Below are 25,782 nucleotides of genomic sequence, written 5' to 3'. Positions count from 1 at the left end.
CTGCTTCACCTGGCGAGCAGCCAATCATGTGACGGTAATCACGTGCTCGATACTAGAATTCTGTATTCTGCTTTGCTTCTGAAATCAAAAGGCCACAACTGAAGTATTATGTACAAAGTCAGACCCATGTGCATGTACAGGAGTATGGGTTCACTCGGAACGGGATCCATCAGAAGGACAGGGCCATAGGAACATGGAACTACAGTATATCCGAAGTCCTACGTAGGCCTCGGGAAAAAAGAATTCTTGAAATCAACCACTATTAGGTTGGTAATGCATTTGACCCGGCGGAAGATATGGTGTCACAAATGTTGAACCTGTAAGTTGGGCAGAATATGCCCTATTTTCCTCTCGTCTCTTGATTTCCCTCTCATTGCGGATGAATGTGCAGCACGTACAACAACTAGCTCTGACACAGTCAGAACAGAGATTCCCTTCAATATCATACGCCTTCCTTGTGCGTGTATGCTGAATTGTCGCTAGTAGCCATTGACAACCGCACAAAACTGCCATTGATGTACAAGATCCGTTACAAGTTTCGTATCCCAGTAGATTGGTCGGGTCTTCTCCTCGAGATTTGCGCAATAGTCTATACTGCGTTCGGCCGTAGAGAATGCACGGGCAAGTGAGGCCCAAACAACAAGTTCCGACATCAGCGCACTCGCAGAGTCCTGTGCTCCAATGGCCACCAGTCACTATCTGGTTTGCGTGAGCAATCTGACCAGGATGGTGGTCCGGAAAGGATTCATGAACTGCCTGAGATTGTTGGTTGATAGATGGAAATGTACCCATTCGATGGATTGGTGAACGGGGAGATTGTAAAGGATTGGTATCCGGGGTAATGGATATCTTTTGAGGAGAGCTATATTCGAAATCCGCATGTCTTTTCTCTGGAAGTGGACCGGGGGAGTACGGCGGTGACTGATACTGGGAAGATGCATGCGTCGGGAGGTTCGTTATAGAAGTATTTCCCTCGGTGTATGGCGCTGATAGTGCTGGATGCTCTGTGAGATTTGTAGTACTCAGAGCGAGCGCTTGTTTCTCCTGCACGCGCGTTTGTCGAGCCTGCTGCAATTCCTGAGTCGCAATATTTACAGCATCAGGGGATGTATAAATGTTCCCCTCTCGACTGGGATTAGTACTCGAAGTTTGGTCATTGGAGACAGTAGTCTGATCTGTAGTAGCGTCTGATGAGTATGGAGGGTGCGAACCAGGCGGACTCAATTCGATGGGCGTTTCGACATAAGAGTAGACTTGCTGGCGAAGTGAAGTATCCAATCTGGGTTGGCGACTCATGATGGAAACAACCTTGAACTCCTCTATACAGATTTGTGCCCTTTGCTAAAAAGTAGTATAGGTAAGACTACATAGGCATAGAAATCAAATAGCTCTTTGATTTGCAAGAAAACTGGAAGATTTCACGGGTGCTGCAGCTCATAGAGATAGGCCGCGAGAGAAGAGGGAAAAAGCATCACTAGACATGAGAAAGACACTTCGGGGACCATTAAGATAAAATGTGGCACAGTCAAAATGGCGTGAGGAGTCGAAAAGAACCAACAGCGAATCAAGCGTAATCGACCGCTTTTCACCTATTCCCAAGCCAATTTGACTGTGCCGCAAATTGGCATACATAACGGCGATTGCCTGTAAGGTGACAATGCAGCAAAATGGTCTGACTAGCTGCGGATCCTGAGATCAAGACGTGCAAGACTTCGAATGAGCGCGGAACTGACCCCTGCTCGCTGCCGAGAACCGAAAAGTTCCAAGGCGTTCAATGCAGTCCACTTGAGGGGCTGTCACGCACTATCGTCCTTAGAGGAAGCCTCTATGCATTAGCGCCATCACCTATCACATTTCTCAGCCAGTCACCTCGCGCCGATATTGGCAAGTTGTAACTCAATCAATACGATGTGTAGATTAGTAGACGCTAATCACCTCCAGTCCCAATCGAGTTGTGCTGCTTGTGCGTGAACCTACTGCATCAGCCCATCTGTTGTAACTTGTATACCTGTTACACGACTCTTATCACAACCAATACTTAGCTAGCTGTCAGCAAGAGTCTTTGATGTGAACATCGCACTGTATCTAGGTTGAACATCAAGAAGTGACTTCGTCTCAAAATCGTGATAGTTGTCCATTTAATAAGTGACGTCGAAATAAAGTGTTCCTCTAACCTAGTTATTTAAGCTCAAGCTTATGTCAATAAACACCTCAGGTGTCAACCGCCGTCTTAATTCATTATGACCATAAGCAAGTCCGATACTGTCTCGATAAACATTTCCTTGATTTCAATTGACTCGGAAATCGATTACATACGTACATGGGCATGGACATGTCGTAAACTACTGAACTACCATGGAGCAAGTACCCCTTAGCGCTCTTGATGCACATTGTCATCACTGTCACATGCAAGCATCACTAGGAGTGGAGTAACGGAGATAGCTGTTGCTACACTCGCTATCGATAACTATAATTTAGCTGTTATCATATTGTTGATTTCATGATTTCATTTGAAATATGTAGCAATAGCTAAATGTACCACCACCAATGTACTTTTTACGCTTCAGCGTCTAGGTTGCGGATCTGTGGTTGAAAATTCTTTCGAATCCACTCCATGTACGACTTCCATTTGAGATGCTCATTCCCAACTTCACTCACGGGGAAAGCCTTGTCAAGCTCGCGGCTTATCTTCAAAATACCCAGCGACGCTTCCTGCGCCTTCTCGATTTCCTGCTTCACGGCATTCTCCTTTGGTTTGAACGTCAGAACTGCCGTGTAGCGTTCTGACAATGAGTCTAGCTGTCGTTGAATTTCTGCGGGCGCTAGTGTAATCAATTTAGCCGTCATCAGATTGCACAAAGTTCGAATGTCCTGTTCATCGTCAAGACCTGCAAGGATACGGTCAAAAAGCTCTGACACATTGATCCGATTGAGGGCCGCATCGAGAGATGCATATAAGGTCTCATAAGCAGTCTAGAAAGTAACATGTTAGTTAACATACACGATCAAGCTCAAAAAGGAAGACTTACTTTGCGAAGGTCAAGACCATCGTCAACCTTGTGCTTGAACGGACCCATCTGCACTTCACGAATAAGTTCAGGCTTGATATGGGTGTCGCCGACAACTGCAGGCATTAATTCGGCTAGATGTGGGTAAATAATATCCATCTTGTTGTGTATGGCCGAGTTCAAGGTAGTCAGGGCGAGACGATGGTTTCCAAGATCTGGATCACTCAGCATGCTCACTAGAAGAGGTACAATCAGCGGTCGCAAGACTTCATTGTAAGCAACGCTAGAATCAGATAAAGTATAACGGAATGCCGAGATTATCGTGCCACGAATAGTGGCGTTTTGATTAGATAGATAGTCTTGTAGGTGAGGAACGTAGGATGCCGGGTCTAGCAGAGCAAGCCGACCAAGGCATTCCGAACCAACAACGCGAATATCCTCGTTTTCAGAAGCGGACAACAGGATCTGCCAAAGCTGAGTGCCAAACGGTGCGATTTCGTCACGGACGCGTTCAGGGTGGTGAAGAATTTCCTTGATGGAGTGCAGTAGCAAATAGGTGGATGATTTGGTTTTGTTCAAATCGTCAATAATGATCGGCATGTAAGTCTTAGTATTGCTTGCCGCAGCATTACCAAGCGCAACAGCTGCGGCCAAACGAACCTTATCCGATTTGGCATCGAAATTCGAAATGAAAAGATCAGGTTTGATAGGGCAAGATGCTCCCATACGGAGGGACACCTCGCCTAAGATAGCCAGCGCCAGGCATTTACGCTGATCATCTTGTGCGGTTTGTAATTCGGCCAGGAAATCCTCCATCTTCACGCCCAATTTCGACCCTCCATGTACGAGCAAGGTTCCGATTGCTCGCCCAACAACTGAAGGATCGCCGTTGATCCCGACATCACGCAGGAGACGTTTCATGAGGTCAGCGCCGGCATTCTGATCTCCAATAACTTTGACAAGCAGGAGTAGTGCTCTAAGTACAGTCCCTATCAAAGGGACAGCAACAATAGCACATATGGCGGATATCAAGTCACCTGTGACTAAAGTCTTTGCGTGACCTGGTATAAGCTTGGCTAAGATGATAAGAGCAGGAGCTAGGAGGTGGAAGTCGTCTGGAGCAATCAATGGTAAGAGAGATTTTTCTACTTCAAGCATTGTTTCTTCATCGTAATGAGCCCTTGTGCTTGGATTCATCGCTAAGCTCCTGAGAGCTTCAAGGCAGGCACTCCTGAGCGTTCGATCAGACTTTCGAAGTTGAGCCCCAAGCTCGCTAGTTATTTGTCTGATCCATGCATTGTTCACATCTTGCGCGCTGATCGCTAGAACTGCAATATCGTCGATAGCACGTGCAGTGGCCAATCGTGTGGTCTCGTTCCTGAGTCGTTCTCCTAGAACATCAAGTCCTTGGAAACGATGAGTCTCGGAAACGAATTTACGTCCGGCATCGCCAGATGTACGGGCTAACAAGACACCGAATACGTGAATAGCCCTTTGACGGACTTCAAGATCGGCACTGGTGTCAGTAATGCGTGACACCACGACATCATAAAGTTTCTGTAGCTGTGGTCGTAAATTGCCGGCATCGCTGGTAGATACGCGCGGAGGAGTAAGAGCCTTAATAATGCATTCAATAGCTCCGAGGGCTTCGCTAGCGACTTTGTAGTTTCTATCGCCGACAGCCGTGATGACGCCTGGTATCAATGCGATGAGGAATGGCAAAAGGGCATGCGAAGCATGAGTCTCAGCAATTGCGCCTATCAGGGACAGTGTCTCAATTTGCAAAGTTGCAACACTGACGGCTGTACCGGCTGTGATGGTGCCACCTGAAGTTGACGCCTTGAGTGCATCAGCAATTGGATCTTCAATCTTCTGGAGAAAGTCGGTTAAGACGCTGTGACGAGCCAATGCTAGGCTCTTGAAAAGTACGACAGAAGCCTGTTTCAAAGCCACGGTAGCCGATTTCCACATTTTAACCAGGTTCTGGATAAGTCCGGGGAGCAACAGCAACAGTTCAGCCTGAGGTCCAGATTCCGGAGGACTAGGGGTAGCGATGGGGGTATCAATTGCGGAAGAAGTCCCCATACTGGGTTCGAAATCAATAATTCCAGCAAAGCTATCCTGACGTCTTCGTTTCCTTGAGTTTTTTGATCCTCCTACAGATTCCCTATAGCCATTCAGAGCGACCACCGTAAGACTCTCACTGGACTTTCTAACTAGTGCCGTGAATGTCACAACAACCTCCAGCTTCACACTTTCTTCCCTTTCCCGGGAGATGCGCGATATAAGTGCGGGTGCAACCTGGTGATAGAGCGTGCCATCCTCTAACAGCCGCCCAGTGCCGTATGAGGAGACTATTGTATGCAAAGTCTTTGCTGCACAGCGCCGAACTTTCCAACTCACGTCGTCAACGTCACTGTAGCCACCTTCATCCTCAAAGTCTTCGAATTCATCATCGGCTTCGTCAGGTTCCTCAGTCGCGCCATCCTCACTTCCCTCATCCTGCGTACCGCCCATTTCCTCGTCCTCATCGAATGCTACATTTGGATCGTACTTTAGATATCTTAATGCGGCATTTAGAGAATCTATGAGGTATGGTTGCATCTCTTGCGAACATGAAGATAGCAGTCCTTCCAAAGTAATCAGTGCAATCTCACGAAGCTCGTCTGCTTGAGGGTCGTGCTCTCCATCATCGGAGTCGTCTTGTTGCATCTCGTCCATTTCTTGTTCGCTAACTGCTGCGAGGACAAACGGGGCAAGAGTCTTGAGATATGGTCCAAATTTCGATGGAGCAGCACGTGAGAGGCTGCCAATGGTTGCAATGAGGTGACGACGTCTCGTTATCGTCAGATGTGCGGAACGGAGACTCTCGATCAATTCTGACACAAAGGCACTCAAATGGGCGTCGGAGAAATGAATAACTAGAGCTGCAGTTGCAGTAAGAGCTCGTTTTGTTACTACGGTTCCAGCAGTATCGTTCTCAATGATAGCCATGACTGATTTTTGTAGAGATGCGATCTCAGCTTCTTTGAGTAACGACCCAAAGCAATTGACCAATTCAATAACGACATCAATAGCATCGCTGCTGTAACCTTTGGCTGCATCCTTTTCAAGCATTCCCTGAGCAACAGAACCTCTGCGGGTGCTCCTCACCTGCTTTTCGCCTGTGAGTCGGGGAAGGAGGACTTTCGAGACGGCTGCGTATGCGGTGGTTGCCTCTGGACTCGCAGCACCTGCTGACCTTGGGGAAGGGAGGGAAGATACTATGACTCGAAGTGCTGTATTTGGGACGGAGCTATCGATGGAGGATGAATTCGTTAGGTCGGCAATGCGCTCGAGGAGCGGCGTTAGACTATCCACAGGAAGCCGACCAGCTAGAGGACCTAGACTGTACGTCGGATTGTCAGAAAAAGGGTTGACCAAAACCGAGAGAATAAGGATACCATTTCAAAGCTTGATTCTGCACCTCTCCATGTTGATCCTCCAAGGCTCCCAGAAGGCCATCGGCTAACTTCGCAGACGTTACGTTGTCGTTGAGCAAGAAGAGCGAGTTTGGTGAACTCAGGATGCCGTAGACATCGTTTAGTGACATATAACGAATATCTGGGTCGGGATCATCGAGCTTTCCCAGCAAGTTGTGTAGATTGTGAAGTGTCGACTGTCGGTCGGCCATTTTGTTTATAGCTTACTTCCCCGCAATGGCGTGCGGGATCAGTAAACGGGTCAAGGCAAAACAAGTGATGGATAAGACGGTAAAAATGAAGATGAAATATGGGAAGTACGCCTGATTGAAAGAAACTGGGGTGTTGGACTGAAAAGTAGAGAGGTGTAAAATGTTAAATGATGGTTGCTGCCTTTTGTTGTGAGTGAAGTCAGAGAAACAGGTGGGGCAGCTGGTTCCTTCTATCGATAGCGACCAACCGATAACGGTCTCCAATTGCTATGTAACTTGCTAAGTTACTTGCTACGCACTCAAGTCAACTTAGCCAGCTTACGATTGAATAGAGCGAGAGATAAATGCTTGATTGCTTTGGTACAGCATTCAACTTCTTATAAAAAATCTTATAAGGAAGAAGATGACAAACATCTCAACGTAGAGTCGCCTTCGAACTGTTATTTGTTCTATCAAGACTCAATTAAAAATAGACAGCAGAAGCGTTGCTGATGAATCACATGACGTTTTACCTTATTTTGCAGGCATCGTCCATCGATGACATAGGAATGAAGTCGATGTACTACAAGTGGACCCGACAGCGTTACTAGTGCGTACGGCTTCTGTCGCTGGTTAAGCTGAGGGTGCCTTGGCGAGAATGGGCTAATCTGGTATTCGTACGGTAATTCAGGCTCATCTTACATAGAGCTAAGCTCTAAATTACGAAGTATATATATACTCCAGGAATCGTCATGCCATGAAGGGAATGTACTTCACTTTCTCTGTCTCATCTCGCACCTATAACACTTGCTCCTACTATTGAATTGAGCTCACGCAAACCGGAATAAACGCCAATTGATGCGTATAAAAGCAGCCATGATGTCCTCTCGACTTCCGCGTATACTCCGAGGCACTGCGCTCTCACCGCAGGCCAGATTTGTCGCTGCCAACATTCGGAATAGACAACAAGTCATTGCTCGTCGATCCTATGCAGAGGCTGCAGATAATAACGTTCACGAGCGAAGAAAGGGCAATTTTCCATGGTACGATAACTCCGTAGTTCGATTCAAGAGCGGAAAGATATGACGTGCTGATATGTCTTTTCAACAGGCTAGTTCTCTCAGTCGCTATAACTGTTCCAGCTGCATGGTATCTGTGGTCTTCAGGACCTAAAGAGACTTCACAAGGAGCAGGACCCAAGCGTCCTGCCGTCAAGGGACCCGAAGAGGGAAGACAAGTATCGGGCGAAAAACAGTCAGAGCGTGATCCGGTAAGTGCACGAAGACGACTCTGTTGTGTATATTAACACTGACGCATTTGTAATTTCAAACAGGCCCACGCAATCAAACCTGAGGGAAATATCGGTGAAAATTCAGGCGCCCAAACTTCCAAACAGCAAGGTGTTTCCAATGATGATACCATGAACCCCTATCTTAATGCTCCGGGCAAGGGCGAGAAACCCGAAGGTGTTACCGATTCATCCAAGTTGAAGGGAACCGTATCACCTGAACGATAAACGATGGATGGATTGATTGTTCTGGAGAAAGAAGACCCGTGCAAACCCATGTAAAGTTATGTCATAGACGTACTAGTATTGGATTAGCTGAATGTCACATTATTAGCAATTAAGTTAATATTTACAAGATTTGAAATACCTATTTTGGCTATCATGTCGTAAATCCTGATCCAGTAACCATCTCCTTGCAGGTAGACCGTAGTGCTGCGTCAAGATCACTACAATATCGACCATTCGAAGAAATACATAAGGCAATTCAAGAAGAAAGCGTCGTCATCATCTCAGATCCCCAACCAATAGTTGAATAATAACAGAGAAATTTGTAAATCATCCCGCCATGACACAACAGTGCAGTGAAAGAATGTTTGACAAGTAAAAGAAGTAAATGTGATTCGGGTCCCCTCCTGTCCCTTTTGTGTAATGAAATATTAATGCAAGTTTGAATGTATATGTATAAAAGTCGTCCATAAATCACACAACCACGAAGAAAGAAGACCAAGTATAGCAAGCCAGTATCTCATAAATACCGTGACTCTGGATCTTGCACACAGTCAAGAGCGAATTAAGCGGAACCCGGGACGGGCCTGGTGTATGTGTAAAAGTCATAAAATCATGCTCGTCCTTACTTGCGTTTACGGCCGTCTGCCGACTTGCCGTTGACAGAAACCTGGGAGGAGACACCTTCTGCTTCGCTGGTTCCGTTGGCAGTCTTGGAGACGCTCGATTCTTCTTCCTCTTCCTCGTCCTCATTGTCACTTCTTTCGTCCTTTGCAACATCGTCAAAGAGGTAGTTCTTAAGAATGCGCATAATCAAGTAGAGCCAGAAGAGATTGACGGCCTGAAGACTGGCAAGGAGAGCAAAAGTGATGTACTGGCTGATCCAGCACTTGTATTGTTGAGTCTCCCAGTTCAATTCGAATGGACCCACGGTCCTGAATTCGGTAAGAACTGCCCAGAGAATCTTCAAGTTTATATAATGGCGCAAGTAAATCCAGATTGAAACGAACAAGCCGAAATAAGGGCCAATAATAGGTGAGTCAAGGTAATTCAAAGTCTTCGATGTCTGAAAAGATCAAGAGGTCAGTAATTTTGCAAAAAATCAGAGTACTGGGAGATGAATCCACATACCGCTAGGAAAAAGTCCGAAATGTCGTGTGTAATGTACACAGCTATACCCATGTAGGTAAAATGGAAACGATAGCTGAGGAAGATCAATGCAAGAGTGATAATATGGTGGCCAACGAGCTCCTTGAAGTCTTTGCGGGGCTTCTCCAGCTGCAGCAACAACACAATAGCTTGTTGGAACCAGTAAGCTGCTTGCAGAAGATAGTATGCCTTAAATTCTGCTGTATGCTCCCGATGAGGGAAACCTTCAAACATCGCGGTGGTGTTGAAATACCAAATGTTGGTGCGACTCATAACCCAGAGACCGAAAGGACCAAAGACCGCAAAATACATGGCAGTGTACACCTGTTCCATGAAGCGCGCAATTTTTCCCTTGCCACGGATGTTACAGTAAAGTGCCCATGGCCGAATTACTCGCTGCATCAGGAATTCACGCGTGAATGAGAGAACCACGGTGTAAAAAGCAACAAATGCAAAGTCTTTCTTTCCCTTGCCGTACATGACGGGTTCGCCGGGATTCTTCGGTTCGCGAGGGTAAGACAAGAAGAGCGCGGAGTGCATCGGATTCATTTCACTGGGATTTATAGCGTAGGCGAAGAGTAACACCAACAGGATGATAAGAGGTATGAGCCATGTGTTCTTGAGGGCTGCATCTTTGAACCGACGAAGCAAAGATCGCGATTTGCGACGTTTATGATGGTGAGCTTTTCCGGATTTTGTAGAGCCCGGCCCCTATGAGAGAGTACAACTAATTAGTTCCGGGTTTGAATTCAGTAGTGTACGGTAGGATAGAACAAACCTGTGGTTGCTCCGCGATATCTGAGAGGGAAGCACTCTTATTCATATCCATTGTTGACATCGCTGGTGCACTAGTATCACCTCTGATATCTGCGCCCAGACTCGACTTCCTCCGAGTAGTTGGCATTGTGACAACGAAAAAAGTATGTTGGCAGGCCGCTAGCCAAACAAATCAGCTGTTATGCAGGCCCCTCCAATACGAGAAATAACAGACACCCGTCAAACCAAGATAACAATCGTCACTTCGTTGGACTTTTTATCGGGATAGTGAAGGGGCGACCTCAGGGTGATGCGGTCGCAACGATCCTCTTTCGCAAACGCTGTATAAGCTGCCGCAAGACAGATCGCGAATGATACTGAGATCCTCTTTGACGCCTCAAAGATAATTAATGAATGACAGAAAGGATTGGAGTCTTGCGAGTAGGATTAATCTCGATCGGAAGAATGAGAAAGAGGGAAAAAAAAAAAAAGATCGTTAGCAGCCCCGGCGTTGACTTCCACTGTGCAAGGCTTCCAGGGGGTTTATGCACAGGCTTAGCCTGAAAAGGGTTAGCTCCATCATTATGCAGATCTCCATTGGCCACATCTGAGAGCCTTAGCTTTAAGGCTTCAGCTTAGCTTGGCACTCTGTCTCCTGGCTTTTCTCTTCTGAAGACACTACAGTTCAATAAAATGCTCAGCAACTCGTCGTCTATTGTTTTCTACAATGCTCTATCATAGAACTACTGGATGATTAGGATGGTATGCCTAAGTATATTCAACCATAAAATATATATCAATAAAATACATGGATTGATCCAGGACTCATGACAGACTGATCGTCGGTATCTCGGCTATGTGCAATCTGGCGCTACCATACGGTACTAGGTTGACTTGGAAAGGGTCTCCCACGCATTTCCTGTTTGCTAGCAGGGGCGGATTCGGTGCATAACTATCTACCAGGTTCCATTTGATCTCGCATACAGTCGCACTGATGGACACTGGTGGTGCATTGAGGGTCCAAACGGGATTGGACAACGACGCACCAAACCCGGGTCCATTATACTTCAGACTCGAGGGATCAATGGCGAGTGCCCATTCTGTTGTCGGGTAAATGTTATATTCCAGTGCCTCTGATGGCGCGCCAGGGTAGTTCGCGCTGTATGATGTATAGTTCTCACCTGGTGCGATGGAATAAAGAATTGGCCCGTGATATACAGCCACGGTATTATTCGCACGATGAGCTACACGGATATCGCCTGTCAAGGAGTAAAATATAGTGGTCCGGCCTTTTCTGAGCGGAATATGATGCATGGCAGTGCTCGAATCCGCGATCACTGAATTATGGGGGCCAGTGTTAATGGAAAAGAAGCTGCTGCTTGTGGCCCAGGCGGGAACCCGCACATAAAAGTCAAAGTCATCACTGGCTTCGACGGTATATGTCAACTCATACACGAATGGGTAAAGAGTGTCGACCGAAACACTGACGGATACCCCGGATTTGGTGGTAGTTTTGACCGAAGTCGGGCCTAACAATGCATGCGCTATACCATTGTCGCCATAGCGGACATAGGAGTTTGAAACATACTTTGGATAACCTTGCGGATGATTGACCGTGCAGCAAGGATAGTTTGGGGCAAGTCCGAAATGCTGGCCTTCCTTATCCACATTATAGAACGGGGTCTCATCAAAAGTATGTGATATCGGCTGGTTGGTTTGAGCAACATACTGATGCGCCCACCAATCTGGTGTCAACATAACGGGGAGAGCATTGTAAGCCGCCATTTCGGCACTGTCTGCGAAAGAAGCATCACCCAATGCCTGATACAGATAGTTTAGCGAATAGATGGACTCCACCACGGCACAGAGTTCCACACCGCGAACAGGGCTCAATCCAGATAATCGCTCATCTGCAATCATGACTCCTGAAGGCTGGCCATGATATGTCAGTGTCCAATTGACTGCTCTGCGCGAAGAATCTGCAAGGCTATCGTCGCCATTGAAGCGCCGAACAACGGCACCGTATTTGTAGCCTTGACCGACATTAACTCCGTGCTCAAACGCATAGTTGGCATTTGTGATAGCAACGGGCACCGTATCGAGATCCTGTTTGATATAGACACCGTCGGTGTACCAATGAGCCCAGTTGTTTGACTTTTCGAAAAGGAGATTCATGGAATTGAACAGGATATCGGTATCATTTCTGGGATCATGTTCGTACAACCATTGCAAGCTCAAGATCATATCAGCTGCACGCGAGCGGCCCCATTGGTCGTCAATTGGTGAAGTATCAGATGCGACATAACCGAGGAAATTATCTTCGAGCATGGAATTCATCAACTCGACGAATTTGTGCATACTATCCAACACGCGTGTGGAAACATCCGTTCCGTTCGTAGCCTCAACCAACTGCGTCAACCCTAAGAAGAAGGGGAACCGACCCCAAAGGTTGCGTTGGTTGACATCGGTTTCTGGACCAAGCCAGCCATCGTTCTGTTGATGAGAAATCACGTAGTCCACGCTCTCCAAGACTTGGGTTTTCAGTCGTTCATCATTCAGGCTATACGCCAATGGCACAAGACCATTGAACCAGTATGGAAATCCTTCGTTCAAATTGCTATACTCCGACGACCCTCCCAGCCATGAACTATTGCTGACAAACAGGTAAAAATCGTGTTCGTGACCAGCAAGCCCATCACTCATCAATTGCAATTGATCTTGTAACCAGCCTTCAGCTGTGACTGAGCCCAAGGGCAGAGGCTCAAAAACCAGGGGCAGTACTGTACCGAGGTCGATAATGATCAGTATAAATAGCTTCACCAATCGAGACCTGCAACACGGAATACAAGAGGATCTTACATGTATTACTGCATTTGGCGACATCGACCAAGGAGCTAGCGAGGAGGATAGCCAAACCTCCTACACTGGACACGCTGTACCGCATATCTGTAAGACTATACCAAAACACAAGGAGGGACAGTTTGACTGAAGTCAATGTAGTAAAAAAGGGGAGCATATACTGTTCAAAAAGGAATTAAGTGAAGAAAAGAATTGAAGCGCCGTCCACGATTGACTAACCTCGCAGAGCTCCATAGCGGACACAGAAGAAAGAGCGGACCCAGGCTGCTTTATAGAAATTCTCATTCCTTCCGAATTTTATTTTATTTTATTATTTATTTCCTCATCTCTCCCTGCATCGTGACTTGAGGGAAAGGAAATTAAACAATGAGGACTGGATCCAGTCGGACGAACTGACGAACCCCAGCACGTCGCACATATTACCTAGAATCTAGTCTCTGCCCAAATATTTTTATTCCTGATTTCGACCAGACAAGAGGACGGGCCAGGGATCATTGTTGTCATGGTCTCTTTTGGCGCGTAAGAGGGGAGCAAGTTTTCTGGTTGGACGCTCGCGTGACGATCAACATAACGAATCTGGGGCAGAGATGCCGCCGAGACGCAAGAATGTGACCCTTACTACAAGTCACTAGTTACACTTCTCTATGCTACATTGAGTATGGAACTTACTGCTTTCAGTATTTCATACTTCATTCTGCATACATTTTGATTGTGTAACAGGTACATAGTCTAAGTCACCCTGCACCAACGCTTTATCCGGATAATCCCCCGGCTTTGATAGTCACCCCCTGATATACTCGCATCAGATGAATCTTGCTTCTATCGGGTCCCGGTCCATGTCCTTTGTTTCCTCCACATATACCCCGAGTCCTGGCCGAGGACGTTCACATACCTTCGTCCATTAAATGTGACTGTTATTCATTAAATCATTTATCCCTGATCACAACACGCGGACTCCGGGATGCCACATGAGTCTTGTCACACTTGGGCAATATCGATAGTTCTATATGAATTTTTGAGACGGACCCGGTGAGCGCCCTTTTAACATGTTTGCACGTAGGTCAGGAGACACTGAGACACCAAGAGACGAACACCACAAAAGAGTGTCACGGCCTACATCAGGATCAGCCGGGAAATAAATAATAGGGAATATCATATCTTGGAAATGGTGTATGACTCAGGCGGCCCAGGCCATGTGCAATTGCTCGCATGCAACCTGTACAACTGACAAAACATTCAACTGCCTAAGTTGTGCTAGTCCATGTAGTTTATTTTACCATGCAGGGTGAGTAATTGGCCGGTGTTGATATCGGACCCCTCGGGAAGAATAGGTACTGGATGTTACCTAAGGATCTACCTTTTTAGGGCTACCTTCTATTCGATAACCCCATACCCATAGACTTATTATTGAGGGCCTGTGTATTATTTGTGTCACAAGATCCGAGTTTACGTGAAATGCGCGCCCGTCGGATCTTTGACGGAATTTTTTTTTGGACAATCTTCCAATGAGTCACAGACGCAAGGATCGGATCGGAGCACTGGTCACGTCAATCCCTGGAGGTTTAAGCACCGAGTTCAGCCCTGATCTGTATGTAGCCTCCCTTCGAGTAGATTTCAGCTAGCAAGGTCAGCACGTACCTATCTAACTAACTAGTAGTAACGCGACCCTGAAGTGTTGATATCACAACGGCTTTTTCTCCGAAAACTGGGGAAAAGCGAAGGGAGGAATGTTACCCATGGAAAGTATTACGATGGTGCATGTGACTTTATATTAGCGAGAGCTCAATACTAGTCTCTTCAAGTGGGCCAACTATTTCTCAAATACATAGAATAACCTTTGATTGTTAGTCGTCGACATAACATATCCAAAAGCAGTAATAGGGTTGTAAGTTAGGGCTTTTTATTAGGGTTATCACGAAGCGTCGGATTTTGACCGGCTTTAGATCCTAATTCGGACACTGACAAAAGCCGTATGTTGGACGTAGCCATCTATGGTATTTAAACGAATTAGAAACATGTCGTCGCATTGATGCTTGAAATATTCTACTATAATATCTTTCTGTCATGCCAAGAACAACGGCTACTACAGAAACAATCCATGTCCCCGTCCTCATCGTCGGAGGCGGTATTGTCGGCCTCAGTGCTTCCTTATTCCTCTCCCACAATGACATTCATTCCTTACTCGTAGAGCGGCATTCGAGCACATCAATCCACCCTCGAGCTCGCAGTGTCAATGCTCGTACCATGGAGATATTTGGAAGCATTGGACTTTCCGAACTGGTCCGTGATGCAGGAGCTTCATTGGCACCTAGTAAGGGTATTCTTCATTCGAATGACTCCTTCAAATCTGTCATGGAAGCAAGACCCAGAATGCAGAAGAACCCGGCCACAGATACCCGGGGGTGGTTTGTTCGGTGGGCAAAGATAGGCCCTGAAGATGGCACCTTTGTGACGCAGGATATGCTTGAACCAGTGTTATTAAAGGTTGCAGCTGAAAGAGGAGGAGATATACGGTTCCATACTGAGTGCACAGGGATAAGACAAGATCAAGAAAAAGTGACCGCCACCATTCAAAATCGAGAGACAGGTGACACCATCACTGTCATAGCAGATTATCTGATAGCTGCCGATGGGGCCAACTCTCCCATCCGGTCTCAATTAAAGGTTCCAACTACAGGTCGTGGTACCATGGGACATCTACTCAATATCCTCTTTCAAGCTGATCTGAAGGATCTTGTTGAAAAGCGCGAAATCAGTCTCTGCGTCATTGACCGTCCTGAAGTTGCGGGGTTACTGACAGCTATCAACAACAGCGATCGATGGGTATTCCATTTGAGTTACGATCCTTCTCGAAACGAGAAGCCCGGAGACTTGTCACCTGAAATATGCAGAGAGTTATTACGGATTGCCTTAGGTATACCAGACCTCAAGATCAGAATTTTATCCATCTTACCTTGGCAGCCTTCCGTTAGAGTCGCAACAAAACTTCAACACGGTCGAACTTTCCTCGCTGGTGATGCGGCACATCAGATGCCACCGTACGGTGGCCAGGGGGCAAATACGGGAATCTCAGACGCATACAACCTAGCATGGAAACTCTCCCTCGTATTGAAAGACATGGCTCATCCCAGGTTATTAGAGACGTACGGTATAGAGCGACTACCGGTGGGAAAAGTGGCAGCGGAAGCATCAGCAGCTCCTGCCGATGATCGGGGGCTGATCTCTCCATTGAAGCTGAATTGGAAGACTCTGAATGGATGGTCCAAGATTGTGCCGCTGACAAGCGGGTTTGGGTACGTGTACTCAAGTGAAAGCTCTGCAGTGATCGAAGAGAATACCTGGCCACTCCGAGGTGTGACATGGAAGGCCTGGAGTGCCCCTTCCTTGCTCCATTCGCTGGACGGGCGACCTGGATCTCGTGCACCGCACGTGTGGGTCGAAAAGGATGGGAAGACAATTTCCACCCTTGATCTTTTGGGCAAAGGGTTTGTGTTGCTGATAGGAAATGAAGGGAAGGGTGCTTGGACTGAGGCTCTTGAGACAGTGAAACTCAAGTTCAAGGATCTGGAGCTCATTGGCTATTGCGTGGGACCGAATGGCAAAATTATTGTCAAAAGGAGCAAGGAGTGGGAAATCGCAGCGGGGATATCATCGAATGGAGCGTTGCTGGTTCGGCCCGATGGATTTGTTGCTTGGAGACAGAGAAAAATACCGACCGAGGTCCAGGCTGAGCTGGAGCGAGTAATCAGAAAGATCTTGTGTCTCTAAGGGGGCTGGAGTGTACCTCACGCTCCTTGAGCAGGTACAAATGACCACGCGTATGGTAAGATGTATATAAACAGTGAAACAATGCAACATAGTTATATTCTGCTCTGCATATTTGAATAAAACATCGTGTCAAACTCGTGCTAAAAGGGTATCATAGATTGCCATCGTTAGACCGTTTCAGATAGTCAGCTCCCACTGAGCTATATAAGACCAACCCATACCAACACGTCCCGCTTGCGCTTGATATTCTTGCAATGACAAGCCACGGGCGTCCTTGTGAGTAGCAAAGCTTGTAATATTGGCAATACCAAGCTTCTGACCTGGTGCACCTAATATCCTTGGGTCGGCAATATCTACATACCACAGGTCCCCTCCACCGTTCGGTCCGGTGCCTCGGATGTAGGTAAATGGTATTTTCTCATCTTTCCGGCCATCTATACCGTGCGTATGCAATAGGAACAGAAAAGGGGCAGATTTCTTGCCATGATGAGCGAGGGTCCAGTGTTCGCACTTCAAGCCGAATTGGAACCGTATAGGCCCGGGTTGATGGATTGAAATCTTCGCGCAAGCTGGACGGAAGGATCGGTCCCCAATTCCTTCATTGTAAGCGTCCGTAAATATGACAGGTTGCTCGAGACCAAAGGGCTTATTGTGGTCTTGAAGAACGTAGGCCTCCCAGCTCAGGCCAGGTCCACCATCATCTGTATAGAACTGATCTTTATTTTGTGGGTAGTGCGAAAGAAGAAACTCGTCGTTAGACTTGGTAAAATGCGACGGGTCAAAGCGCTGAATATATGGCTGTCCTTTGCCTTGTACAGCACCGGCTCCCCAACACGGATCAATGAGCTTCCACTTGCCACCGTCAATTTTCACCACATTCCACGCATGACTAGATGAGAATGGGGGTATACTCGAGCCAGGAGCGAGCTGTGTATGGCCGAAGCCCTTGCCGTGACCGCCTATCACGAGAGCTTCGAGACCAGCATGCGTTGCGAGTGTAGCATATAGACCAGCATATCCCTCACAAACTGCAAGCCCAGTTGCAAGGGTCTTGGAGGGGGTTGATGGCTGTACGTTGTTGTTGAAAAAGGCATCAACATCGTACTTGATATTGTAATGAAGCCAGGTAAACAAAGCCCTCGCCTTATCAGTCGGTGACGGAAATGGTGCAGTAAGTTGTGTAGCAAGCCACGCCAAATCACTGGTAGGAAGAGACTGCCGGGGAAACTGTGCTGCATGGTTGTCTGGTCCCGAGAAGTCTCTGCATATCATACAGACAGTACTAAAACTCGCTGGAGACGAAGATCCGTGTCCGTTGGCGGCGAACTTGGGTTTTGTTGCTTGAATTGCTGCCAGATCCGGACGCGAGGCCAAAGGTATAGCGGGTGGTACACTTTGATCAGGTTCATCCTCTTCGACATGTTTACTGAGAGTCGCGAAAGACTTCTGCTGTAGTTTCTGGAGAGCATCGGCCGTAGGAACCGGAGGAATTTTGCGTTGTGATGGCGTTACGGACTCGATTTTCACTCCGCTTATTGGTAGTTGTGGTATTTTCCTCGTCTCGGAAGAGAGGGTACGGACAGGTAATGGTACTCTTGTAGTTTGATCTCCACCATTAGAATCAGTGGATGAGGTCCGTGATGGCAGCGGTGGCGGTTTTAAGGGTGCTTTGACTACCCTCTTCGCTTTCTCTGCTTCGGAAAGGGTTGCCGATTTTCGCTGGGGAAGGCCAGGGCGGCTCTTGTCGCGCACTGGAAGCGGGGGCAGGTCAGCTTCCTGCCATGCTGGCGCAACAAGTACACGGCTCTTACTATCCACCGTATTCGTGGTCCCAGAAGTAGAAGTCGTACTGTAAGACGCATTTGACCTCGTAGAGTCAGATGATATCCTTCGTTCTGTCTGCGCAGACGGACGGCGTGGTGGTAGAGCCGGTGGATGTTGTCCCGAATTCTTGCGAGCCGGTAGTGGCGGAGGTACTTTACAACCATTCTTTGCGGATGCGATCTTTTGTTCAGTTAAAGCCGCCGTAGGAAGTGGGAGTACCCCATTCTGACGGATGGGCGCGGGCTTGTTGCCAATCTCTTTGCTTTCAAGTACGGATCCGTTCAGCTCATGTGGTGGGTTGTTAACTGTTTTATTCCTTGGAGCAAAAGGACGCACAGGAGACGTATCCGGTAGGCGGCCAACATGCGATTGATTTAGAGCAGCTATGCGCTCTTGGATGGTCTGCGCTCTTGGTTCGTCGGCCATTGTCGTGTTCGTCAACGAGGGATAGACAAACGAGGTACGGCCGTCTTGACAAGAGGTAGTCAATGTTTACCGTTACCAAATCGCTAAATCTCAATGGAACATCGAGATGACGGATGATGTATTTAAATGCAATGATCGTTGTTATAGCCTCATCTGAAACGAAAAGAGTGGCTGAATCGTCGCATCTGGTGTGAGGGCAGCGAGACGAGGCTGGAAAGCTATCTGAACGATCGTCGCGGGGTTGGATTAGCAACTAGATATATGTGAACGAGATTAAGAACACATAGCCAATAGACGTGACATGAGTAACAGCCTCCTTCTCCCCAGTAGGAAGATACAGGCATGAGTCGCAATCAGGCTCATCCTCGCAGGGGTATCGAGTGTTGGAAGTGGGACAATGAAGGGACTCTGAGAAGCGGGAACTTGGAAACGCCGCCCCCAAGTGGGCAGCCTTGGGTCCAGATTTTCCAGACAACGAGGCTGAGTCATTTATTTTTATCGTGTTATCGCTGAGCCTCATTCGGTCTAAGTTTGACCAAGATACAATTGAGTCTTTCGCTGCATGCTAGCGGTCTTCGAATTGTGGTTGAAGTTATTTGACAGTAGGAAATTTTGGTCTGTATACAATGTTACAAAGGTCGCACATCCCATATCGCCAGTGGTACAGTCATGAAAAATGTAAAGAAAGAGTTGTATGTAAGAGATGACCCCTGTTCACCCCTACCGAAAGGTGGAAAATAGACAATTGATGAAGGAAAATGTTCGAGAAAAGAATGAAAACAGCCCTCCAAATCTGACGCCGTCAAGTATTGCGACGTTGTGAGGAGATGTAGCAAGAAGAGCTTCACGGCGTTCTTCTATGGAGGTAATAGTGTGTTCGATATTGAATGCTGAGACCCGAGACTTGCTGAGACTTCCTCACGTCATTTGTGGAAATGGTTCGGCTCTAAGGGCATGAGAAATTACGAAGATTGTATTGGTGAAATGGCGATATAAGGATCGATCATCAAAACATATGACACTGTTCAGCGTACATCATTAGGCCGTTCTCTGCTAATGGCGGATGGCTATACGGATTTGTACAGCAAAAGCGGTTCTCCGATATTTTCAATCTCGGGAATGGTGCATTTGAGGTCAAAGGCTTTGCTAAGGACGATTTTGAAAATCTAGTCAAATCAGTAAGCTAGGTATTCAAGATGCAGATCTCGTCGGCTCAAACCTTTTGAACATTGATACTATGGCTTGTGCTGCTGAATATCAAACTCGCCCTCATGGCTTTGGCATATCGCTTGGCCTATTTGGATCGTCTGTCAGCGAGTAACACAGCGAGAGAAGTGCGAGAATGAATATACCTGTAGAGAGATCTCCTCTTGGTCCTCCCGAGGAAAATTTACAAAGTGATCATATTTCGTGCCGATAAGAAAAGGGATGGCAGTCTTATTGAAGCCGCGACCCTGACGATACCATTCCTTGATTGAATTGAGTGTGCTTTTGCGTGTGAGATCAAACATGAAGAGAATGGCAACTGCATCGTTGCAGACCAGAGGAAGCATATTAACAAACTCGCGTTGTCCGCCGAGATCCCAGATTGAGAATGTAATTTCTGTATTTCGGATTGAGATGGTCTTCTCCATGAAGTTGACGCCTGTAATACTCTACTTAGCAAGTGTTCTCCAAATGGCAAACAGACTCGAAATATTGCACTCACCTAGTGTCTGAATGTAGTCCTCGTCCCAGCTACCTTCAACGTATTTGACCATCAAACTTGTTTTACCTATTTGAGCATCTCCGACCATCCCGACCTTGATAACAACACTGTTTCTCGAAGGTTGGGCGACCTGCTTTTGGTTCTGTTCAGGCTGTGAATTTGGATATCCATAGCGTTCTCCCCCACTTGATAGTCCAGAACCAGGCCGTGAAGCCGATTGCTGGGGGATTTGCTGATGAGACATAGTTGGCGAGCTGAATCGAGATGAGTTTTGTTCATCTTCAGCAGGGATATAGTTTTGTGAAGACGAGATAAATTCTGCGGGGTATGTGTTTTGGTGAGATTGCTCCTCGATATAATCAGCATTGGGTGCGCTCTCGACAGCTGTTGGATCAGTGGTTTCCGGAATGTCCTGGTTATTCACATATGATTGAGCAACGGTATCATTTACTTCGTGCTCATGCTCGATTGACGTTGAAGGAACGACTTCGGGATTCGGATTGGCGTCCATGGCGTTGTTTTGATGAATTGTCTCGCCAGACATAAGAAACTGAGCAGCAAAAAATATAAAATCGTGTATCCACAGTTATGTTCGAATCTATTATTGTTCCATCAGATGTTCCAATCGTGTTTCTCAATGTATGCTCAGGGGTGACCGATGGAGACGATAGGAGGAAATGAAGGCAGAGCTGAAGGAGGGTTCCTGCAAAGGATGAGCGACTGTGAACCTCCAAACTGCACCAGATCCACAAGCCTTGATAATATACCGAGCAATAACAACACGAAACGTTGCAGAAGAGTCCGGTCGAAGCTTCGGAGCAGAAGCACAAAGAAAGGAGCTCTTGAAGGATTGTTGACTCTGTGCGGACATGGACATGTACCGTCTGTTGATGATGTGAGGCGCTTCGGCGGGCAGCAAATCAATCGAATCAATCGATGCGGGCGGATCATATGGAGCTAGTCCCGAAACAGGGTTAGTGCACCTCGCTCTTCCCAAAAGCAAAAAAGTTTCGAGCAGCCCTAAAGGATTTCTTTTCCCAGTAGATAACATTGGGACTTTTCCCACTCACCGATCCCACAACTGGTTGAGCCAGACTCATTTTTTGTGATATTCATGACGTTTATATTATTCCTTCGCCCACCATGTCTAAACGCACAGCAGATCTCGAAGAAGAGCAATCCACCGCTTTGAAAGCTGGACAGAGACCTCTCCCCGAAGCCCCACCTGACGAAGTCGGAGAATTTGAAGACGAATTCGAAGATGAGTTTGAGAGTGAAGATGAAATTCTAGAGGCCGGAGTGGATGGCCGACCAGATGAGGAGAGGGAGGCGGAAGAAAGGGGTACGTCAAATCCAACAAGTTTAAGCAAATGAGCGCAAAATGCTACAGAACAGAGGATGTCTAACTGGGGGTATTTCAGATGCAATGGATGTCGACAAGGAAACATTTATACCAGGAAGGACGAAGTTAGCACCGGGCGAAACGTTAGCACCTGATCCCTCCACATATGATATGCTACACACCCTCAGTACACCTTGGCCGTGCCTCTCGTTCGACATCGTCCACGATAATCTGGGAGATAACCGAAAAGCATTTCCAGCAACCGTTTACGCCGTCGCAGGCACCCAGGCCGAAACACCCCGCGCAAAGGATAACGAGCTCCTTGTACTCAAGTTGTCCGGGCTAGGCCGTATGGAACGAGAAAATGAAACCGACTCAGAAAGCGAATCGGATTCGGATGATGAGTCTTCATCAGACCCCATTCTCGAGTCGAAGACAATACCACTAGGTTCCACGACAAATCGCATCCGAGCACATCAAACTCCCAACACTTCTGGTGATTATACGAAACCCCCGCAGACAATCACCGCGACGATGTTGGAAAACTCCCACGTGGTTATACATGATGTCACACAGCATCTAGCAAGCTTTGACGTTCCAGGTACCATTCTTGCTCCTTCTGCATCGAAACCTATATCTACTTTGCGCATGCACAAATCAGAAGGATACGCATTGGACTGGTCGCCCTTACAACCGTTGGGTAAATTGCTCACCGGTGATAACGATGGGCTTATTTATGTCACAACCCGGACAGAAGGAGGCGGATGGGTAACAGATTCCAGGCCATTCGTTGGACATACCTCCTCTGTCGAGGAATTACAGTGGTCACCCAATGAGAAGAATGTGTTTGCATCTGCCAGCAGTGACGGCTCGGTAAAAGTCTGGGATGTGCGGTCAAAATCTCGCAAGCCAGCCGTGGACGTCAAGATTTCCAACACAGATGTCAATGTCATGAGCTGGTCTAACCAGACTTTCCACCTTTTAGCAACTGGTGACGATGCCGGCCAATGGGGTGTCTGGGATCTTCGACAATGGAAGCCGGGCTCATCTCAATCCAGACCGGCGCCAGTAGCCTCCTTTGACTTCCATAAGGAGCCTATTACGAGTATAGAATGGCACCCAACCGACGACAGCGTTGTTGCCGTGGCTTCGGCGGACAGTACAGTCACACTATGGGATTTGGCTGTTGAGCTTGACGTTGAGGAGAGTCGTGATGCCGGAATGAGTGATATTCCGCCTCAGTTACTTTTTGTGCACTACATGGACTCTGTGAAGGAGCTACATTGGCAAGCTCAGATGCCTGGAACTGTGATGGCTACAGGAGCTAGTGGTTTTGGGTAAGCCTTGTTCTTTCTTTTGGTTTGTGCTGTTGGATCATTGGCTAACCGTTTCCTATATTAGTGTTTTCAAGACTATCAGTGTCTAGTGCAAAGGGCACTCTGAATTAAAACAGTAGGGGAAACGTCAATAGAGGACGTCAATGCGGAACAGACACATACCATCGTGGTCAAAATTCATGTAGATATTAATGCACATATGAGGAATGAATCTGAATGTTTATGAATATGCTGCTACCAATTTGGCGACCTCAGAATCGACGTCGAGAGGTTCTGGGTGCTATGATTCCTTCAATGTTGGGGCAAGGTGCCATAGATCCTAGGGCATCATAGGAAATAGCCCTAACCTTGGAACCCCCGAACATCGACCTGCTGGAAGAGAAAAACAACAATCAACCTCCATAATTTCCTGACCTAGTGGTGGAGACAATGTTGTCATACATTTCTGGCGCTAGTTACATGTCTGTAGTCATCCTAATTTTGACGGAAAACCGAACTTAGTTCCTGTGGGTGCACTCCGCTGTACCCTCATAACATAGCACTCCGGACAGGATCTTTCTAAGCCACAGAAATTCTAGAGCTGACGCAGATCAACTTGATCGTGCTTCGCTGCCGATGGCTGGTGTGTACTTAGTCGCTGTCTTGGCCTACATTGTACGAATGTTTAACATATGTCATGAATCCACTTGTTCTTACATCACGTTGAGTGTTACAGACAAGCCAGCTTAATGCAATCCACTGTTACTGACTGGCCCTTTGAAACATTTATGACAGTAAATGGTTGATATTTTATCCTGGCAAGGCAGATTTCTTAGTTTTCTTCCAAAGTCCTCTCAAGCTAGCACATGCACATATAAGATTGTGGTCGTCTGTTATCTAGGTACATGTGCCGTAACCGGTTGTTAAGATTTGTGATATAGATTATATATAATAGAACTTGTGGATAATGTGGATTACCCAGTTCGAGGATATTTCCAGAATCCAAAATGACTTTGTCTGTCTGTTGGGTTACCTACATTAGATCGCAAAATCTAATGAGGACAGCTAATCCAACAAGCTGACCGAGCCAGTAATACTGGATTCCTAATATTGTGACTCTCTTCTAAGAACTAGGGGATGCAGGTGGTGAGGCGTAGTTATTCCCATGTGCGCTATCACAGTGCCACGGAAAAGCTATCCCGTTCCACAGCTGAGATGCTGCTTAGTTAGGCAATAAGATACCAACACTGTCTTTTTGATGAGGTCTAATTTTGACCATTGTCGTCGCTCTTGCTCCGTATCAGCTATCTTGAATGGCTGGAGCTCACTATTTCTTGATATTGATGAGAATTTGATGAAAAAATGAAGGCTGAGAATGGCCACAGACGGCTCATAACCTCTTGGGAGTGGTGAGCAAAGAATTCTCTGTGTAATGCTTACTAACTAATGTTTCTATGTCCTGGGACAAAGGAGCCCTCGCTAGGAAGCGTTAACATGCCCTTTCTCCCAAAGGCGCTAAACTACATGTGGCAGGCGGCGCTGGTAACAAAAAATGACAGGATTACCGTTGCCTATAGTTACAGGATATCACCTGACTCACGTAGGCTGTCGGAACTAAAACGTAATACCATTTCACCAAAAAGGATGCCCTTAAAGGGAATTTGGTATTTTTGAGGTATTTGCGAACCGTTCCGTAGTTCGACTTCTGTATTCTGCTAGTCACGTGATTTTATTTCCAACATAGGCGCCTGCCTCTGTGCCATATTGGGACTAGCCCGTTTTAGGCGAAGCGTTGATATCAACTCTCGACCTCACCACTTAGCTAGAACACACATGACAACATATCTTATTGTTGGTTCTACTGTGCTCTACAGTGAAGACTAATGAAGATAGTATTACCATCAAAATAAGTAATATTCGCCTATCCTCTAAGATAGGTGAAGGTGAGTGCCAATGCCCCTCCGATTTCCTAATCGGGCAGCGGTGCCCATTTGGGATATCAACACTTATGAGCCCACAAAAGTCTCGTCATCTTATGAAGGCTAGGGCTCTCCATGGATACGGATTCGCGTGCAATATCCATGAATATTCATGGATAGAGTCATGTGTAATATTAAAATCATTATTCCGCCCCGAGACATGATTATATGAATAAACTTCTAGGCTGCTTCTTCAGCTTCAAAATCTACCGGCATAATGGACAGATTTATTCGCCCCCATCGAGAGAATACGTGCCAGCCAGACTTTTGGAAGCTGGCAAATGGTGGTAGTGATGATGATGCGTCTTAAAGATCGGATTGAAAGCCAGGCTGCCGAAGCTTGAGATCCAGTATCCTATAACTCATAAGACTCAACTTTCTACAGCTTCAGAAGAACCAGGACCATTAGCCGCGTTTCAAAATCTGCATAGGACCATAGTATTAGAGATGATGAGTAAGATCAAGGCAAATTCGCATAAATC

General features: G+C 46.8%; 9 protein-coding genes across 10 annotated transcripts, besides 1 other annotated feature; 3 read left to right on the top strand and 6 right to left on the bottom strand.

The window, feature by feature from the left end:
• Nucleotides 1-479: 479 nt before the first annotated feature.
• On the bottom strand, nucleotides 480-1,296 carry TSTA_063470 (DUF614 domain protein; the record flags this gene model as incomplete). The annotated part of the gene is made up of 2 exons (XM_002340213.1): nucleotides 480-671; nucleotides 697-1,296. 2 exons carry the CDS (start codon nucleotides 1,294-1,296, stop codon nucleotides 480-482), a joined length of 792 nt encoding a protein of 263 aa, XP_002340254.1.
• A 1,191-nt stretch (nucleotides 1,297-2,487) lies between these two features.
• On the bottom strand, nucleotides 2,488-6,681 carry TSTA_063460 (cullin binding protein CanA, putative; the record flags this gene model as incomplete). Its single annotated transcript, XM_002340212.1, has 3 exons — nucleotides 2,488-2,973; nucleotides 3,030-6,396; nucleotides 6,452-6,681. 3 exons carry the CDS (start codon nucleotides 6,679-6,681, stop codon nucleotides 2,557-2,559), a joined length of 4,014 nt encoding a protein of 1,337 aa, XP_002340253.1. The 3' UTR covers nucleotides 2,488-2,556.
• Nucleotides 6,682-7,444: 763 nt separating this feature from the next.
• Nucleotides 7,445-9,213, top strand: TSTA_063450 (uncharacterized protein). Its single transcript, XM_002340211.1, has 3 exons — nucleotides 7,445-7,703; nucleotides 7,771-7,930; nucleotides 7,994-9,213. Exons 1-3 carry the CDS (start codon nucleotides 7,519-7,521, stop codon nucleotides 8,174-8,176), a joined length of 528 nt encoding a protein of 175 aa, XP_002340252.1. The 5' UTR covers nucleotides 7,445-7,518; the 3' UTR covers nucleotides 8,177-9,213.
• Nucleotides 7,938-10,545, bottom strand: TSTA_063440 (ceramide synthase membrane component (LAG1), putative). The gene is made up of 3 exons (XM_002340210.1): nucleotides 10,101-10,545; nucleotides 9,305-10,033; nucleotides 7,938-9,239 (listed from the first exon to the last, which is right to left on the bottom strand). The coding sequence occupies exons 1-3, from the start codon at nucleotides 10,224-10,226 to the stop codon at nucleotides 8,799-8,801; spliced, it is 1,296 nt and encodes a 431-aa protein (XP_002340251.1). The 5' UTR covers nucleotides 10,227-10,545; the 3' UTR covers nucleotides 7,938-8,798.
• Nucleotides 10,546-10,870: 325 nt separating this feature from the next.
• TSTA_063430 (uncharacterized protein) lies at nucleotides 10,871-13,160 on the bottom strand. The gene is made up of 2 exons (XM_002340209.1): nucleotides 12,938-13,160; nucleotides 10,871-12,858 (listed from the first exon to the last, which is right to left on the bottom strand). Exons 1-2 carry the CDS (start codon nucleotides 13,092-13,094, stop codon nucleotides 10,904-10,906), a joined length of 2,112 nt encoding a protein of 703 aa, XP_002340250.1. The 5' UTR covers nucleotides 13,095-13,160; the 3' UTR covers nucleotides 10,871-10,903.
• A 70-nt stretch (nucleotides 13,161-13,230) lies between these two features.
• Nucleotides 13,231-13,257: a sequence feature (AT_rich).
• Nucleotides 13,258-14,957: 1,700 nt separating this feature from the next.
• On the top strand, nucleotides 14,958-16,731 carry TSTA_063420 (monooxygenase, putative). Its single transcript, XM_002340208.1, has 2 exons — nucleotides 14,958-16,230; nucleotides 16,252-16,731. Exons 1-2 carry the CDS (start codon nucleotides 15,002-15,004, stop codon nucleotides 16,703-16,705), a joined length of 1,683 nt encoding a protein of 560 aa, XP_002340249.1. The 5' UTR covers nucleotides 14,958-15,001; the 3' UTR covers nucleotides 16,706-16,731.
• A 125-nt stretch (nucleotides 16,732-16,856) lies between these two features.
• Nucleotides 16,857-18,955, bottom strand: TSTA_063410 (uncharacterized protein; the record flags this gene model as incomplete). Its single annotated transcript, XM_002340207.1, has 2 exons — nucleotides 16,857-16,900; nucleotides 16,927-18,955. 2 exons carry the CDS (start codon nucleotides 18,953-18,955, stop codon nucleotides 16,857-16,859), a joined length of 2,073 nt encoding a protein of 690 aa, XP_002340248.1.
• Nucleotides 18,956-19,516: 561 nt separating this feature from the next.
• TSTA_063400 (GTP binding protein (SPG1), putative) lies at nucleotides 19,517-21,555 on the bottom strand. Of its 2 annotated transcripts, none has more exons than XM_002340206.1 (5): nucleotides 21,418-21,555; nucleotides 20,664-21,366; nucleotides 20,308-20,600; nucleotides 20,175-20,249; nucleotides 19,517-20,121 (listed from the first exon to the last, which is right to left on the bottom strand). In XM_002340206.1, exons 2-5 carry the CDS (start codon nucleotides 21,205-21,207, stop codon nucleotides 20,023-20,025), a joined length of 1,011 nt encoding a protein of 336 aa, XP_002340247.1. In that variant the 5' UTR covers nucleotides 21,208-21,366; nucleotides 21,418-21,555; the 3' UTR covers nucleotides 19,517-20,022. The 2 variants fall into 2 exon arrangements, with proteins under 2 accessions (XP_002340247.1, XP_002340246.1); XM_002340205.1 differs by having other exon boundaries at nucleotides 21,431-21,552.
• Nucleotides 21,556-21,705: 150 nt separating this feature from the next.
• Nucleotides 21,706-23,701, top strand: TSTA_063390 (ribosome biogenesis protein (Rrb1), putative). The gene is made up of 3 exons (XM_002340204.1): nucleotides 21,706-22,005; nucleotides 22,085-23,342; nucleotides 23,407-23,701. Exons 1-3 carry the CDS (start codon nucleotides 21,807-21,809, stop codon nucleotides 23,429-23,431), a joined length of 1,482 nt encoding a protein of 493 aa, XP_002340245.1. The 5' UTR covers nucleotides 21,706-21,806; the 3' UTR covers nucleotides 23,432-23,701.
• Nucleotides 23,702-25,782: the final 2,081 nt, after the last annotated feature.

Source organism: Talaromyces stipitatus, genomic scaffold (genome assembly GCF_000003125.1).
Source record: "Talaromyces stipitatus ATCC 10500 scf_1105507295523 genomic scaffold, whole genome shotgun sequence".
NCBI lineage: Eukaryota > Fungi > Ascomycota > Eurotiomycetes > Eurotiales > Trichocomaceae > Talaromyces > Talaromyces stipitatus.
Note: the sequence above shows the minus strand (reverse complement) of the source record. Positions and strands in the feature narration are given on the sequence as shown.